Raw genomic sequence first — 17421 nt, forward strand, 5'->3', positions numbered from 1 at the left:
CAACCAGGGTGAGCCCCACCCCTTTCGTGAGCGCACTGCGCGCGGAGTGACCCCTGTTACGCGCCCCCGGCAACAGGGGTGGCGGGCAGGTAAGCTGCGCGGGCGGAGAGCGCGGAGTGACCCCTGTTACGAGCCCCCGGCCACGGGGGTGGCGGGCAGGTAAGCTGCTTACCTGCTTCGCGTGACGCCGGCCGCGGCGAAGGCGGACGAGGCGGGGTGTCGGTGCGGTGGGCGCGGTGGTGACCCTGGACGTGCGTCGGGCCCTTCTCGCGGATCGCCTCAGCTACGGCTCCCGGTGGGGCCCTCTCGGGGGAAGGGGCCTCGGTCCCGGACCCCGGCGAGGCGTTGGGGGCCTTCTCCGCTCCGTAAAAGTGTCCATCTCTTTTTTTTTTCTTCTTCTGTTGTGGCATATGCTGCAGGTGCCTGCTCGTTTTTCGTATGTGGGTAACAACATTTAACTATGTATATATATTTACCAATTGGTTTAACTGCCACCCGCCTGAATCTATTTAAAATCTAATTTTTTTTTATTTCAATCGCCCAGCCCAACCCGACCCGACCCGACCCGCTGATAAAATCTAATTTTTTTAAATTTCATCCGCCCGATCCGCGGATAATCCGCGGACTCCGCGGTTGTGCCCGCAAACCGCGCATCTCTAATATATATATAAATAAAAGAAATACTTGAATTTCAGTGTTCATTTACAAACTACAACTCACAAACACTTTAGAGTTAGGCTCCACCATCAGAATGTGTACTTAAACTTATAAAGATCACATGGATATTATTCAGTGAGTTGATTCACCAAAACTAACCTGTTATACAGGAGGAAAAAGCACACAGGACAGTTTCAATTGTTCACAGACTGGTCGCGCTCATCAGAATGACAAGACACTTCCGGTCTGCAGGTGATAGCATTCAATTGGGAAGAAACGCCCTACTGCCCCCTACTGACCAATGTGAATACTGATAAATGTGTAATGACAGCTCCAAAAACGAATTCAAACCACAAAATAAAATAAATAAATCAACACAAAAATGTGACACATTATGGGTGGGTCACATATGCATGTACAGTAGATGGCAGTATTGTCCTGTTTAAAAGTGTCACAACATTGCTGTTTACGGCAGACCAACTGCTTTACGGTAGACACTGTTGTTGTGTGTTGTCAACACGTCACTCAGGTCCGCCTGAATTTTGGGAGTTTTTTGGGAGAAAATTTGTCCCGGGAGGTTTTCGGGAGAGGCGCTGAATTTCGGGAGTCTCCCGGAAAATCCCGGAGGGTTGGCAAGTATGCTTCTTCTCCACATTTTGGCACGCTCTACCTTCCACATTTTTCACCCCATTCAAAGCGTTCCAACTTCAAACTGTTCAGCCTATTTGGGAATGGCGGGCTTTCTTTTGACGCATTCCACAAATTCCCAGATTTCCCAGAATTCCAAGTTTTCCGGGACATTTTTCCCATTCAAAATGAATTGGCCATTTTTCAAACTTCCATCATTCCCACATTTTTCACCTGCTTCAAAGCATTCCCCCTTCAACACATTCCACCATCCTGGACATTCAAACTATCATTTTTACAAGTTCAAAAAAATTCCAGGAATTCTCGTTTTTTTCAAACCCTTTTTTTAGGCGACTACTCCTTCCACATTTTTCAACGCATTTCAACCATTTCACCGTCAAAACATTCCTCTTAATCAGGACAACAAACAAAAGTTGTTTTTTGAACTGGTGGTAGATGTCAAGTGAATGTAAGAGCAGACTTACAGTAGGTGGTAGATGTCAAGTGAATGTAAGAGCAGACTTACAGTAGGTGGTAGATGTCAAGTGAATGTCAGAGCAGACTTACAGTAGGTGGTAGATGTCAAGTGAATGTAAGAGCAGACTTACAGTAGGTGGTAGATGTCAAGTGAATGTAAGAGCAGACTTACAGTAGGTGGTAGATGTCAAGTGAATGTAAGAGCAGACTTACAGTAGGTGGTAGATGTCAAGTGAATGTAAGAGCAGACTTACAGTAGGTGGTAGATGTCAAGTGAATGTAAGAGCAGACTTACAGTAGGTGGTAGATGTCAAGTGAATGTAAGAGTGGACATACAGTAGGTGGTAGATGTCAAGTGAATGTAAGAGCAGACTTACAGTAGGTGGTAGATGTCAAGTGAATGTAAGAGCAGACTTACAGTAGGTGGTAGATGGTTGTTGACCAAGTGAGCTTGATGGTGACCTCCTCTAATGTGGCCTCAGGTGATCTACAAGAGATTCAACATCGCTTGCCCACTGGAAGTGTTTGGAAACTTCTCTGTCAGCGCAGACACTTCAGAGGACGCGTGCAGCACCAAGTTCTTCAACGTCAACCAAGAGGTGAGCCAGGGCTCCTACAATATTGTGTCTACCAAGTGGTGAGCCAGGGCTCCTGCAATATTGTGTCTACCAAGTGGTGAGCCAGGGCTTCTACAATATTGTGGTGGGGGGGCGGGGCTTCCAGTATCTGCCTCTTTTGTCAGTCTTGAACGATGCATGGGCCTGCAGCTAGGTGGCAGCACCGCCCCAGCAGGAAATATGACCAAATATGGTTGTGCTAAAACATACTGGCAGACATGAAATACAGTACATGTCTCCTTTAAAGCACGTGTGTCAAACTCAGCTCTGACCTGCCACTTCATTTAAACTAGCCTGCCACATTATTTAATGCAGTGCGTCACCTCATTACGGTGGCCTGTCATTCAACATGGTCTGCAAAATAATTTAATGTGGTCTGTCACCTCATTTATGTGGCCCACCATGTCATTTAATGTGTGGCCCTTCATGTCATTTAAAGTGGCCCGTCATGTCATTTAAAGTGGCCCGTCATGTCATTCAACGTGGTCTGCCACAACATTTTATGTGGTCTGTCATCTCATTTATGTGGCCCACCATGTCATTTAATGCGTGGCCCACCATGTCATTTAAACTGGCCCTTCATGTCATTTAAAGTGGCCCGTCATGTCATTTAAAGTGACCCGTCATGTCATTCAACGTGGTCTGCCACATCATTTAATGTGGTCTGTCACCTCATTTATGTGGCCCACCATGTCATTTAATGCGTGGCCCACCATGTCATTTAAACTGGCCCTTCATGTCATTTAAAGTGGCCCTTCATGTCATTTAAAGTGACCCGTCATGTCATTCAACGTGGTCTGCAAAATCATTTAATGTGGTCTGTCACCTCATTTATGTGGCCCACCATGTCATTTAATTTGGCCCTTCATGTCATTTAAAGTGGCCCTTCATGTCATTCCAAGTGGCCCGTAATGTCATTCAACGTGGTCTGCCACATCATTTAATGTGGTCTGTCACCTCATTTATGTGGCCCACCATATCATTTAAAGTGGCCCGTCATGTCATTCAACGTGGCCCGCTATGTCATTCAATGTGGTCCCCCAAGAATAAATGAAGAATGAATCCATTGCATTATAGATTTGTATTGTTATCATACTGTGTGTGTGTGTGTGTGTGTGTGTGTGTGTGTGTGTGTGTGTGTGTGTGTGTGTGTGTGTGTGTGTGTGTGTGTGTGTGTGTGTGTGTGTGTGTGTGTGTGTGTGTGTGTGTATCAATTATTACATGCACGCACAGAGGAAGTGCTTTTATTTTGTAGCATTTAGCGTGCGCTTCCTCTTAAGGCAGCAGACACGAGGAGGACAATATTTGAGTTGGCTTAATTGGTAAGTTTAATGACATTATCATTTAAAAGTACATTTAACATAAACTCCAAATATACTGAAATATTTGCGTTTATGAACTCCAAAAACACAACTGATTGCCTCACTTTTTTTGAGTTCTTGCTTACTTATTTGTGTTTTTGGTGTAGTAGTTGCTACATAAAATAAGTGACAGTAGTTAATATAGAAGAATCCATCAATATGATGATGACAATGATCAATGATCAATATGATGATGACAATGATCAATGATCAATATGATGATGACAATGATCAATGATCAATATGATGATGGCATTTCAATGATAGAAAGAACATCAGTTTCCTAAAGTAAGTTCAAGTTGTTGAAGATGTTCTCCTCCTTGTTGGCAGACGGCGTACGCCATTCCAATCCTGGCCTTTGCTTTTGTTTGCCACCCTGAAGTTCTTCCCATCTACACGGAGCTCAGAAGGTAAGATTCCTGCGCCGCTCTCAGTGTTGCTGCTGGAAGAGCTGACATGTTTGACATGTTTGCTCCCTCAAGTCCCACCAAGAGGAGAATGCAGAACATCGGCAACGTTTCCATCCTGGCCATGTTCGTCATGTACTTCCTCACGGCCATCTTTGGCTACCTGACCTTCTACGGTGAGAGCAGAGACTCTCTTCCTTCACCTGCCTTCATCGGATCTGACACTTGTTGTGCTTTTGTTGTGCAGGAAACACGGAAGCAGAGCTCCTGCACACCTACAGCAAGGTGGACCCCCTGGACACTCTGATCCTCTGCGTGCGATTGGCCGTCCTGGTGGCCGTCACCCTCACCGTCCCCGTGGTCCTCTTCCCTGTACGACCTCACAATCTCATCAACATACTCACATTCTCTCTTACACTCACACTAACTTCAATGAGCCAATTGTTCCACACAGTAGCTCAGTTACAATGATGGAAAGTGTAAGGATGGAAAGGACAATGCAGGTATAAATACCGTATTTTCCGCACTATAAGGCGCACCTAAAAACCACAAATTTTCTCAAAAGCTGACAGTGCGCCTTATAACCCGGTGCGCTTTATATATGGATTAATATTAAGATTCATTTTCATAAAGTTTCGGTCTCGCAACTACGGTAAACAGCCGCCATCTTTTTTTCCCGTAGAAGAGGAAGTGCTTCTTCTTCTACGCAAGCAACCGCCAAGGTAAGCACCCGCCCCCATAGAACAGGAAGCGCTTCTTCTTCTACTGTAAGCAACCACCCGCCCGCGTAGAAGAAGAAGAAGCGCGCGGATATTACGTTTCATTTCCTTTGTGTGTTTACATCTGTAAAGACCACAAAATGGCTCCTACTAAGCGACAGGTTTCCGGTTCATGAAAAGACGCAATCTCTCCATCCGCACACGGACTACTATTTCACAGCAACTGCCTAAAGACTTTCAAGAAAAGCTGGCTACTTTCCGTGCATATTGTAAAAACAAGATAGCTGAAAAAAAGATCCGGCCAGAGAACATTATCAACATGGACGAGGTTCCACTGACTTTTGATATTCCTGTGAACCGCACTGTGGATACAACGGGAGCACGTACGGTGAATATTCGCACCACAGGGAATGAGAAGTCATCCTTCACTGTGGTTCTAGCTTGCCATGCTAATGGCCAGAAACTTCCACCCATGGTGATATTCAAAAGGAAGACCTTGCCAAAAGAGACCTTTCCAGCCGGCGTCATCATAAAAGCTAACTCGAAGGGATGGATGAAGAAAAGATGAGCGAGTGGTTAAGGTAAGTTTAAGTTTACGCGAAGAGGCCGGGTGGCTTTTTTCACGCAGCTCCGTCCATGTTGATATACGACTCCATGCGCGCCCACATCACGCTGGTTTTAATATATTATTAAAGTTTGACTGACCTATCTGACTGTTTTTTTGACATTCCTTTAGCGCAGTTAGATGCGGCTTATAACACGGGGCGGCTTATAGGTGGACAAAGTTTTGAAATATGCCGTTCATTGAAGGCGCGGCTTATAACCCAGGGCGCCTTATGGTGCGGAAAATACGGTACTCTAAATATAGCCATATCAAATATAACATATATATGTCATATTTACATAATATATTATATGATGTCTATAACATATATAACAATGAGCATGTACATCAGGGGTGCTCATTACGTCGATCGCGAGCTACCGGTCGATCTCGGAGGGTGTGTCAGTCCATCACCAGCCAGGCATTAAAAAAATAGTCCTAAAAATGAGCGATCATAAATCTTCACTATGACGTCACTTTCGTCACTTGATTGACATTCACGGCACCCGAGGGTCTTCTGAGATGACGCCGGCTGCTGCCAGCTCATTAAAATTGCCGACTGGAAGGCGAGAAACACTTTATTTCAACAGACTCTGGCGCCGTACCTGTCGTCAAAACTCCAAAGACCGACTGCACAGTTGCACAGTTGCGCTAACAAAATAAGAGTCTCAGAAAGCTGGCGTGCACAAGCTAGCAAGCTACGGAGTTTGCCGACAATGTATTTCTTGTAAAGTGTATACAAAGGAGTACGGAAGCTGGACAAATAAGATGCCAAAAACCAACCACTTTCATGTGGTATTGGACAGAAAGGAGACTTTTTTTCTCCTCCATTCGAAAATGCGGACATTATCATCACCACTGTCTGATTCCTGTCAATGCAAGTCATCAGAATCAGGTAATACACCAACTTATATTCTTGTCTTCATGAAAGAAAGGAATCTATATGTGTTAAACATGCTTGTATTATCTTTAAACACCTTTAAGCTGTTAACAATATTAACTATATGTATTAAACATACTTGTATTATCATTAAACACCTTTAATGTATTAACAATATTAACTATATGTGTTAAACATGCTTGCATTATCATTAAACACCTTTAACTTGTTAACAAAAACATATATTTCATAAATAAGTAAATATAAATTATATATACCGTATTTTCCGCACCATAAGCCGCCCTGGGTTATAAGCCGCGCCTTCAGTGAACGGCATATTTCAAAACTTTGTCCACCTATAAGCCGCCCCGTGTTATAAGCCGCATCTAACTGCGCTAAAGGAATGTCAAAAAAACAGTCAGATAGGTCAGTCAAACTTTAATAATATATTAAAAACCAGCGTGATGTGGGCGCGCATGGAGTCGTATATCAACATGGATGGAGCTGCGTGAAAAAAGCCACCCGGCCTCTTCGCGTAAACTTAAACTTACCTTAACCACTCGCTCATCTTTTCTTCATCCATCCCTTCGAGTTAGCTTTTATGATGACGCCGGCTGGAAAGGTCTCTTTTGGCAAGGTCTTCCTTTTGAATATCACCATGGGTGGAAGTTTCTGGCCATTAGCATGGCAAGCTAGAACCACAGTGAAGGATGACTTCTCATTCCCTGTGGTGCGAATATTCACCGTACGTGCTCCCGTTGTATCCACAGTGCGGTTCACAGGAATATCAAAAGTCAGTGGAACCTCGTCCATGTTGATAATGTTCTCTGGCCAGATCTTTTTTTCAGCTATCTTGTTTTTACAATATGCACGGAAAGTAGCCAGCTTTTCTTGAAAGTCTTTAGGCAGTTGCTGTGAAATAGTAGTCCGTGTGCGGATGGAGAGATTGCGTCTTTTCATGAACCGGAAACTTGTCGCTTAGTAGGAGCCATTTTGTGGTCTTTACAGATGTAAACACACAAAGGAAATGAAACGTAATATCCGCGCGCTTCTTCTTCTTCTACGCGGGCGGGTGGTTGCTTACAGTAGAAGAAGCGCTTCCTGTTCTATGGGGGCGGGTGCTTACCTTGGCGGTTGCTTGCGTAGAAGAAGAAGCACTTCCTCTTCTACGGGGAAAAAAGATGGCGGCTGTTTACCGTAGTTGCGAGACCGAAACTTTATGAAAATGAATCTTAATATTAATCCATATATAAAGCGCACCGGGTTATAAGCCGCACTGTCAGCTTTTGAGTAAATTTGTGGTTTTTAGGTGCGGCTAATAGTGCGGAAAATACGGTATGAATGAGGTAGATCCCCACGACTTGATCAATTTAAAAGTAGCTCGCCTGCAGAAAAAGTGTGAGCACCCCTGATGTACAGTATATGTGACAGCTGCAGCATAAAATAGAGAGTAGATCCAGCAGGAAATAGAAGAAAGAGAAGTAACTAACATAATAGATGATATCTATGGCCAGAGATTCCACTCAATGGAGTGTGTCACAGTTCATTTGTGTCCGCAAAAACCTTCACACAATAACCCCATGAAAGACAATGTGAAAACATTTTTATTAAATGTTTGCAAACATCTCACGTACATAAAAAGTCTTCACAGCCTTTGCTCAATACTTAGTTGATGCACCTTTGGCAGCATTTACAGCCTCAAGGCTTTTTGAATACCACGCCACAAGATTGGCACACTTATCTTTGGGCACTTCCTCTTTGCAGCACCTCTCAAGTTCCATCAGGTTGGGTAGGAAGCCCTGGTTTTCATCCAGGATGTCTCTATACATTGCTGCATTCATCTTTCCCTCTATCCTGACTCGTCTCCCAGAAAACCATCCCCACATCATGATGCTGCCACCACCATGCTTGGTACTGGCCTGGTGATGAGCGGTGCCTGGTTTCCTCCAAACATGACATTCACACCAAAGACTTCAATCTTTGTCTCGTCAGACCAGAGAATTTAGTTTCTTACGGTCTGAGAGTCTTTCAGGTGCATTTTTTACTAAGAAACGGCTTCTGTCTGGCCACTCTACCATACAGGTCTGGTTGGTGGATTGTCCTTCTGGAAAGTTCTCCTCTCTCCACAGAGGAATGCTGTAGCTCTGACAGAGTGACCATGGTCTTGGTCACCTCCCTGACTAGGGCCCTTCTCCCTCCATCGCCCAGTTTAGACAGCCTGGTGGTTCCAAACTTCTTCCATGTACGGATGATGGAGGCCACGCACGTATTTTTTCAGTACCCTTCGCCAGATTTGTGCCTTGAGACCATCCTGTCTCGGAGGTCTACAGACCATTCCTTGGACTTCATTCTTGGTTTGTGTTCTGCCATACACCGTCAATGTGCCTTCCCTCTGACTTGACCACAGGTGGACTCCAATGAAGCTGGAGGAACATCTCAAGGATGCTCACTTTTCATCTTCATCACAAATGCTGTGAACACTTCTTTTATTTCGAGTCAATTTGCAAGAAAAAATGTGGAAAAATGTTTTCACATTGTCATTATTGTAAAATACATCACCTTGGCAACACACCTGTCCCATTTGTTTGGTTATAATATTTTGTTATGTTATATATTATAGCTTTTATGTTATTAATGTTTGGACACACCTTCTTTTCATTCAATCTTTATTTACATTGTAGATTGTCACATCAAAACTAGGAATGAACACATGTGGAGTTAAAAAAAAACAACATGTTTTATATTCTAGTTCCTTCAAAATAGCCACCCTTTGCTCGGATTACCGCTTTGCACACTCTTGGCATTCTCTCCATGAGCTTCAAGAGGTAGTTACCTGGAATGCTTTTCACTTCACATGTGTGCTTGAAGCTCATGGAGAGAATGCCAAGAGTGTGCAGAGCGGTAATCAGAGCAAAGGGTGGCTATTTTGAAGAAAGTAGAGTATAAAACATGTTTTCAGTTATTTCACCTTTTTTTGTTTGTCCAGTTCAAACACTGATGACATTTATTAAACAGAGGCAAGGAATCATGTAGAGACAGAGTTAAATTTGGCTCATGAGGAGAGACGTATTGGGCTGTACACTCAAGTTACAGTTCCAACCTACGCTCTAAGGCACAGCCCACGTGCTCCTCTATTTATTTGGGAGGTCCCTGGTTACATCACTGAGGCTGCTTCTGAAGGAAGGGGGGGTCATTTCAGCAGCCCCAGTTAGACACAATATATGATTATTCATGAAATGGAAATGTGCTGACACTCGTGATATCGCCCTGTCTCTGCTTTGTCTGCGTCAAGGTACTCGATGTTCGCCCTTGGCAGTCAGCAGGCCGAGTCTGGACACAAACACTGATACGAGGCCACTCGCAATCCAAGATTGCAAGTTGTCCCTTTGCACAGATAGAAAAGTACAACTTCAGCACAATTGATAATAACTATAGCAACGGCCTTTAAATGAGAAGGTGTGTCCAAACTTTTGGCCTGTACTGTACATATATATATATATATGTATATATTTTTTTATTTTTTTTTATTTATTTGCTTATTTTTCCAACTCAGAATCATTACAAATAAGAATTCATTTGAAAATCGATTTTTTTTTTTTTCTTATATCACTACTAGTTATGAATAATAACACATTAATAACAAAATAACTATAATAAACAACAATGTATTCAGCACAAACAAATGGGAGAAGTTTAGGGAGATTTGTGACAAGGTGGGCTGGTTGAAAATGTATTTTTAAAATAACTTCAAGTGTCAAAATGTTGACACAGACACCGTGTGAGTATGTTAGCATACATCAGCAACAACAGCTTCCATGTTGGGTGAAAAAGACATACTGTACTTCAATAAACCAAAAATAAATCCTGCTTACTGTACGTGTCTATTTCCATCAGATCCGCCGGGCGCTGCAGCAGCTCCTGTTCCCTGGGAGACCTTTTCACTGGCTGAGGCACATCATCATCGCCTTGTGCCTTCTGTTCACTGTCAACATGCTGGTCATCCTCGTCCCCAACATCCGAGACATCTTCGGCATCACCGGTATCACTTTCACTTACAAGTCAACACATACTGTACATTATGAGCAGAGAAAGTAAGACCCGTCTTCACCAATGTTATCATCAATAACTGGTCACCTTGTGTAGAGAATACAACAAATCCTTTTCAACTTATATTCAATTGAATAGACTGCAAAGACAAGATATTTCATGTTCACACTGACAAACTTTATTATTTCTTGCAAATATTAGCTCATTTGTAATTTGATGGCTGCAATATGTTTCCAAAAAGCTGGCACGAGTGGCAAAAAAGAGTGAGAAAGTTGAGGAATGCTCATCAAAGACTTATTTGGAACATCCCACGGGTGAACAGGCTAATTGGGAACAGGTGGGTGCCATGATTGGCTATAAAAGCAGCTTCCATGAAATGCTGAGTTATTCACAAACAAGGACGGGGCGAGGGTCACCACTTTGTCAACAAAGGCCTGAGCAAACTGTTTAAGAACAACATTTCTCAACAAGGAATTTCGGGATTTCACCATCTACGCTCCGTAATATCATCAAAAGGTTCAGAGAATGTGCAGAAATCACTGCACGTAAGCCATGATATTACACACCTTGGATCCCTCAGGCGCTACTGCATCAAAAAGCCACATCAGTGTGTAAAGGATATCACCACATGGGCTCAGGAACACTTCAGAAAACCACTGTCAGTAACTACAGTTGGTCGCTACATCTGTAAGTGCAAGTTAAAACTCTACTATGCAAAGCCAAAGCTATTTATCAACAACACCCAGAAATGGCGCCGGCTTTGCTGGGCCCGAGATCATCTAAGATGGACTGATGCAAAGTGGAAAAGTGTTCTGTCCACATTTCAAATTGTTTTTGGAAACTGTGGAGCAAAGAGGAAAAGAAGCATGGGGACTGTTCTAGGGTGAAAGTGTAGAAGCCAGCATGTGTGATGGTATGGGGGTGTATTAGTGGCCGAGACATGGGTAACTTACACATCTGTGAAGGCACCATTAATGCTGAAAGGTACATACAGCTTTTGGAGCAACATATGTTGTTATCATGGACGCCCCTGCTTATTTCAGCAAGACGATGCCATCATTCATGGTAAAAGAGTGCGGGTACTAGACTGGCCTGCCTGTAGTCCAGACATTGAAGATGTGTGAAGGCTAAAATATGAGAAGGGAGACTGTTGAACAACTTAAGCTGTACATCAAGCAAGAATGGGAAAGAATTCCACTTCAAAAATGTGTCTCCTCAGTTCCCAAACCTTTACTGAGTGTTGTTAAAAGGAAAGGCCATGTAACACACTGGTAAAAATGCCTTTTTTGCAATGTGTTGCTGCCATTACATTCTAAGTTAATGATTATTTGTAAAAAAAGAAGAAAGTTTGTCAGTGTGAACATGAAATATCTTGTCTTTGCAGTCTATTCAATTGAATATAAGTTGATTTATTCTCTTTTTATTGACCATTTACACAACTTGACAACTTCACTGCTTTTCTACTTTGTGCATATTTTGTTGAATAATGAAAAGTGAATTCATATATTTTTAACATTTTTATGACAAAGACACTTTTCAGGTCCTTGGGATCAAAGTTGAGGGAAGCCATAAATGTTCAATACAAATCAATATATTCTATTGGTTTAGGAAATGAAAAATATCAAAATGGCCGCCGCATGCTTTCATTTTTCAGTTTGGCCCTCAGTGGAAAAAGTTAGGACACCCCCGTCTTAAACTGTTTGAACACCATGGATGAATGTGCTAAATAGAACATCTTAGCATCAATATTTTGGAATAATAAGTCTCTCTCTCTCTCTCTGTGTGTGTGTGTGTGTGTGTATGTGTGTGTGTGTTCAGGGGCCACAACTGCTCCCAGTCTGATCTTCATCCTGCCTGGACTCTTCTACATCCGCATCATCCCCACTGAACAAGAACCCCTCAACTCAAGACCAAAGATCCAGGTGCACTTCTTCTCCTGCACAACAACACTTATGCACAATCATCATGTCAGACAACAACACTTATGCACAATAATCATGTCAGACAACAACACTTATGCACAATCATCACGTCACACAACAACACTTATGCACAATCATCATGTCAGACAACAACACTTATGCACAATCATCATGTCAGACAACAACACTTATGCACAATCATCATGTCACACGACAACACTTATGTTTGCATTCTAAGTTGTCAAATATGGCAAGTAAGAGGTGGCTAAAATGCAGCTCAAAAAAACCTGTAAAAACAACATCTAAAATCCAGCAACAATATTTCATGATTTTTTTTGTTTGTTTTGTTGTTGTTTTTTAATAAAGAAATACAATCATGTGTGCTTACGGACTGTATCCCTGCAGACTGTATTGATATACATTGATATATAGTGTATATATTGTGTTTTTATGTTGATTTAATAAAATATATATATATATTTTTTTTTCTTTTTCTTTTGCGGCCCGGTACCAATCGGTCCCGGTCCGCGGCCCGGTGATTGGGGACCACTGCCCTACACTGAATTTTTATACACTGAATTTTTCAACAATTATTTTTTTACACTGAATTTTAAAACAGTGAGTAAAAAAAAAAAAAAAATTTTACCCTGAATTTTTATACACTGGATTTTTAAATACTGATTTTTTTACACTGAATGTTTTAATTTTTTTTACACTGAATTTGTAAATATTTTTTACACTGAATTTTTCTACACTAAATTTTCAAACACTGCATTTTTCTACACAATATTTTTTTTTTACACTGAATTATTCTACACTGACTTCTATACCCTACACTCACTTTTTATACACTGAATTTTTCAACGGTGATTTCTTTTACACTGAATTTTAAAACAGTGAGTTTAAAAAAAAAAAAAAAATGTACACTGAATTTTTATACCCAGGATTTTTAAATACTGATTTTTTTACACTGAATGTTTTAATTTTTTTTACACTGAATTTGTAAATATTTTTTACATTGAATTTTTGTAGACTAAATTTTCAAACACTGCATTTTTCTACATATGTTTTTTACACTGAATTATTCTACACTGACTTCTATACCCTACACTGAATTTTTATACACTGAATTTTTCAACAATGATTTTTTTTTTACACTGAATTTTAAAACAGTGAGTTAAAAAAAAAAAAAATGACACTGGATTTTTAAATACTGATTTTTTTACACTGAATGTTTTAATATTTTTTACACTGAATTTTCAACACAAAATTTTCAAACACTGCATTTTTCTACACGTTTCTTTAAATGTATTTTTTTACACTGAATTACTCCACGCTGAATTCTATACCGTACGCTGAATTTTTATACACAGATTTTCATTTTTCTACACTGAATTTTTAAATTGAATTTTTATACACTGGATTTTTAAATACTGAATTTTTTACACTGAATGTTTTAATTTTTTTTACACTGAATTTGTAAATATTTTTTACACTGAATTTTTGTACACTAAATTTTCAAACACTGCATTTTTCTACACAATATGTTTTTTTACACTGAATTATTCTACACTGACTTCTATACCCTGCACTGAATTTTTATACACTGAATTTTTCAACAATGATTTTTTTTTTACACTGAATTTTAAAACAGTGAGTTAAAAAAAAAAAAAAAATTACACTGGATTTTTAAATACTGATTTTTTTACACTGAATGTTTTAATATTTTTTACACTGAATTTTCTACACAAAATTTTCAAACACTGCATTTTTCTACACGTTTCTTTAGATGTATTTTTTTTACACTGAATTACTCCACGCTGAATTCTATACCGTACGCTGAATTTTTATACATAGATTTTCATTTTTCTACACTGAATTTTTAAATTGAATTTTTATACACTGGATTTTTAAATACTGATTTTTTTACACTGAATGTTTTAATTTTTTTTACACTGAATTTGTAAATATTTTTTACACTGAATTTTTGTACACTAAATTTTCAAACACTGCATTTTTCTACACAATATTTTTTTTTACACTGAATTATTCTACACTGACTTCTATACCCTACACTGAATTTTTATACACTGAATTTTTTAACTTTTTTTTTTTTTTTACACTGAATTTTAAAACAGTGAGTTTAAAAAAAAATAAAAAATTTACACTGAATTTTTATACACTGGATTTTTAAATACTGATTTTTTTTTTACACTGAATGTTTTAAAAAAAAATTTACACTGAATTTGTAAATATTTTTTACACTGAATTTTTGTACACTAAATTTTCAAACACTGCATTTTTCTACACAATATTTTTTTTTACACTGAATTATTCTACACTGACTTCTATACCCTACACTGAATTTTTATACACTGAATTTTTCAACAATTATTTTTTTACACTGAATTTTAAAACAGTGAGTTTAAAAAAAATAATAATTTTACACTGAATTTTTATACACTGGATTTTTAAATACTGATTTTTTTAAACTGACTGTTTTAATTTTTTTTACACTGAATTTGTAAATATTGTTTACACTGAATTTTTCTACACTAAATTTTCAAACACTGCATTTTTCTACACAATATTTTTTTTTACACTGAATTATTCTACACTGACTTCTATACCCTACACTGAATTTTTATACACTGAATTTTTTTTTTTTACACTGAATTTTAAAACAGTGAGTTTAAAAAAAAAAAAATTTTTACACTGAATTTTTATACACTGGATTTTTAAATACTGAATTTTTTACACTGAATGTTTGAATTTTTTTTACACTGAATTTGTAAATATTTTTTACACTGAATTTTTGCACACTAAATTTTCAAACACTGCATTTTTCTACATATGTTTTTTACACTGAATTATTCTACACTGACTTCTATACCCTACACTGAATTTTTATACACTGAATTTTTCAACAATGATTTTTTTTTTTACACTGAATTTTAAAACAGTGAGTTAAAAAAAAAAAAAATTACACTGGATTTTTAAATACTGATTTTTTTACACTGAATGTTTTAATATTTTTTACACTGAATTTTCTACACAAAATTTTCAAACACTGCATTTTTCTACACGTTTCTTTAGATGTATTTTTTTACACTGAATTACTCCACGCTGAATTCTATACCGTACGCTGAATTTTTATACATAGATTTTCATTTTTCTACACTGAATTTTTAAATTGAATTTTTATACACTGGATTTTTAAATACTGAATTTTTTACACTAAATTTTCTACACAAAATTTTAAAACACTGCATTTTTCTACACTAAATTTTTTTTACACTGACATTTTCTACACTGAATTTTAATACACAGAATTTTTATACACTGATTTTTTTTACACTGAATTTTTTTAACTCTGAATTTTTATACACTTTTTTTTTTTTTACACTGAATTACAAAAAAAAATTCCAATAAATTTTTATACACTGGATTTTTAAATACTGAATTTTTTACACTGAACTTTTATACACTGAATTTTTAAACAGTGAATTTTTAAACAATATTTCTTACACTGAATTTTTCTACACTAAATTCTTCAACACTGATTTTATTAGACTGAATTTTTTAACACTGAATTTTTATACACTGGATTTTTAAATACTGAATTTTTTACACTAAATGTTCTACACTAAATTTTTTTTTTCACACTGAATTATTCTACACTAATTTTATTTTTTTTTTACACTGAATTATTCTACATTGAATCTTTAAACAGAATTTTTCTACACTGGATTTTTAAATACTGAATTGTTTTACACTTCACTTTTTTTACACTGAATCTTAAAAGACACACATTTTGCTAACAAATTGTTTTCAAGGTAATTGTCAATATAATTTGATGCAAAAAAGTTCCGTTTACAGAATTCAAATGCAAAAAATTCAATGACATAAATTCTTTGTAAAAAAAAAGCAGAAATGAACAGCATGTTGATCAATTGTTGATGGAGGTTTTTTTAGAGCGCTTCATAGGCGGAAAAGAGCGACTTGCATCGACTCCATTGTTAGCTGACTTTTGCTAGCCTTTTTTTACGACTAAGAATGCATGAAAAAGGAAAAGAGAAGTCTTCCAGAAGGATTGTGAACCACATTCATTTCTTCTCCGATTTGTTGTTGTCCTCCTCAGGCCGCCTGCTTCACCGCCCTGGGCTTCATCTTCATGACCATGAGCGTCACCTTCATCGCCGTGGATTGGATGAGCGGGCAAAAACGCAGCGTGGGCGGCCATTAAAGTGCTTGTGGCAACAGTCCTCACCTCTCTGCTGCACGCTTGGACGGCTCCTTCATTCTACCAGGACGGCTCCTTCATTCTACCAGGACGGCTCCTTCATTCTACCAGGACGGCTCCTTCATTCTATCAGGACGCCTCCTTCATTCTACCAGGACGCCTCCTTCATTCTACCAGGACGCCTCCTTCATTCTACCAGGACGGCTCCTTCATTCTACCAGGACGGCTCCTTCATTCTACCAGGACAGTTCCTTCATTCTTTGAGGACGTCACGGCGGCGAAAGGGAAGGCGTGTCCTGTGTCCGCGCACCGGCGGCCAGCGTGGTGTCGGGAAGCCGCCATCCTCACAACCTGACAATTGCTAACTCGCCATGCAAAACATTTCTTTCGCCATTAGCCAAGTTTGCGTTTAGCAAGTCAAAGACCAAACACTCGCCGCCACAAATTGTGGTCATTTTCTAGTTGTGGTAGCGGACTTGAAGGCAGAGACCAAGTCTGCAGTCAGCCAATCACGTGGCAGAGTGCAAGCAAACACATTTATTCTGGACATTGTTCAATAAATATTTTCAAAAGATGAAATCCTGCATTTGATTTGTTTTTCTCCAGCCGCTTGACCAACGTTAGCACAATCCTTAGCATGCTAGCTTGTTTACAGGCCCGCTACCAGGCTAATATCCACTCCTGATAATAAATATGCCACACTCATGACGGTATTTGGCCAGCTCCATTTTGTCCTAATAATATTGGCGGTCCTTGAACTCAACATAGTTTGTTCACATGTGCAACTTTCTCCGACGCTGCCACAGAAAGAGGTGTTTTATGCCACTCCTCTTTTGTCTCATTTTGTCCACCAAACGTTT

At 39.1% G+C, this 17421-nt stretch overlaps 1 protein-coding gene across 3 annotated transcripts in view; it reads left to right on the top strand.

Annotated features, from left to right (window-relative positions):
• LOC133614928 (sodium-coupled neutral amino acid transporter 3-like) overlaps positions 1-17210 on the top strand; it is a 64047-nt gene extending 46837 nt beyond the window's left edge. For 2 of the 3 annotated variants that reach the window (XM_072914794.1, XM_072914793.1), the window contains 6 exons: positions 2244-2360; positions 4070-4149; positions 4222-4322; positions 4394-4518; positions 10244-10388; positions 12215-12570. In XM_072914794.1, coding sequence (XP_072770895.1) covers positions 2244-2360; positions 4070-4149; positions 4222-4322; positions 4394-4518; positions 10244-10388; positions 12215-12555 — 909 coding nt within the window. In that variant the 3' untranslated portion in view covers positions 12556-12570. Of the gene's footprint in view, positions 1-2243; positions 2361-4069; positions 4150-4221; positions 4323-4393; positions 4519-10243; positions 10389-12214; positions 12571-16459 lie in introns of those variants that run through there. The other variant, XM_072914795.1, reaches the window with a different exon arrangement.
• Positions 17211-17421: the final 211 nt, after the last annotated feature.

Source organism: Nerophis lumbriciformis, linkage group LG01 (assembly GCF_033978685.3).
Source record: "Nerophis lumbriciformis linkage group LG01, RoL_Nlum_v2.1, whole genome shotgun sequence".
Classification (NCBI taxonomy): domain Eukaryota; kingdom Metazoa; phylum Chordata; class Actinopteri; order Syngnathiformes; family Syngnathidae; genus Nerophis; species Nerophis lumbriciformis.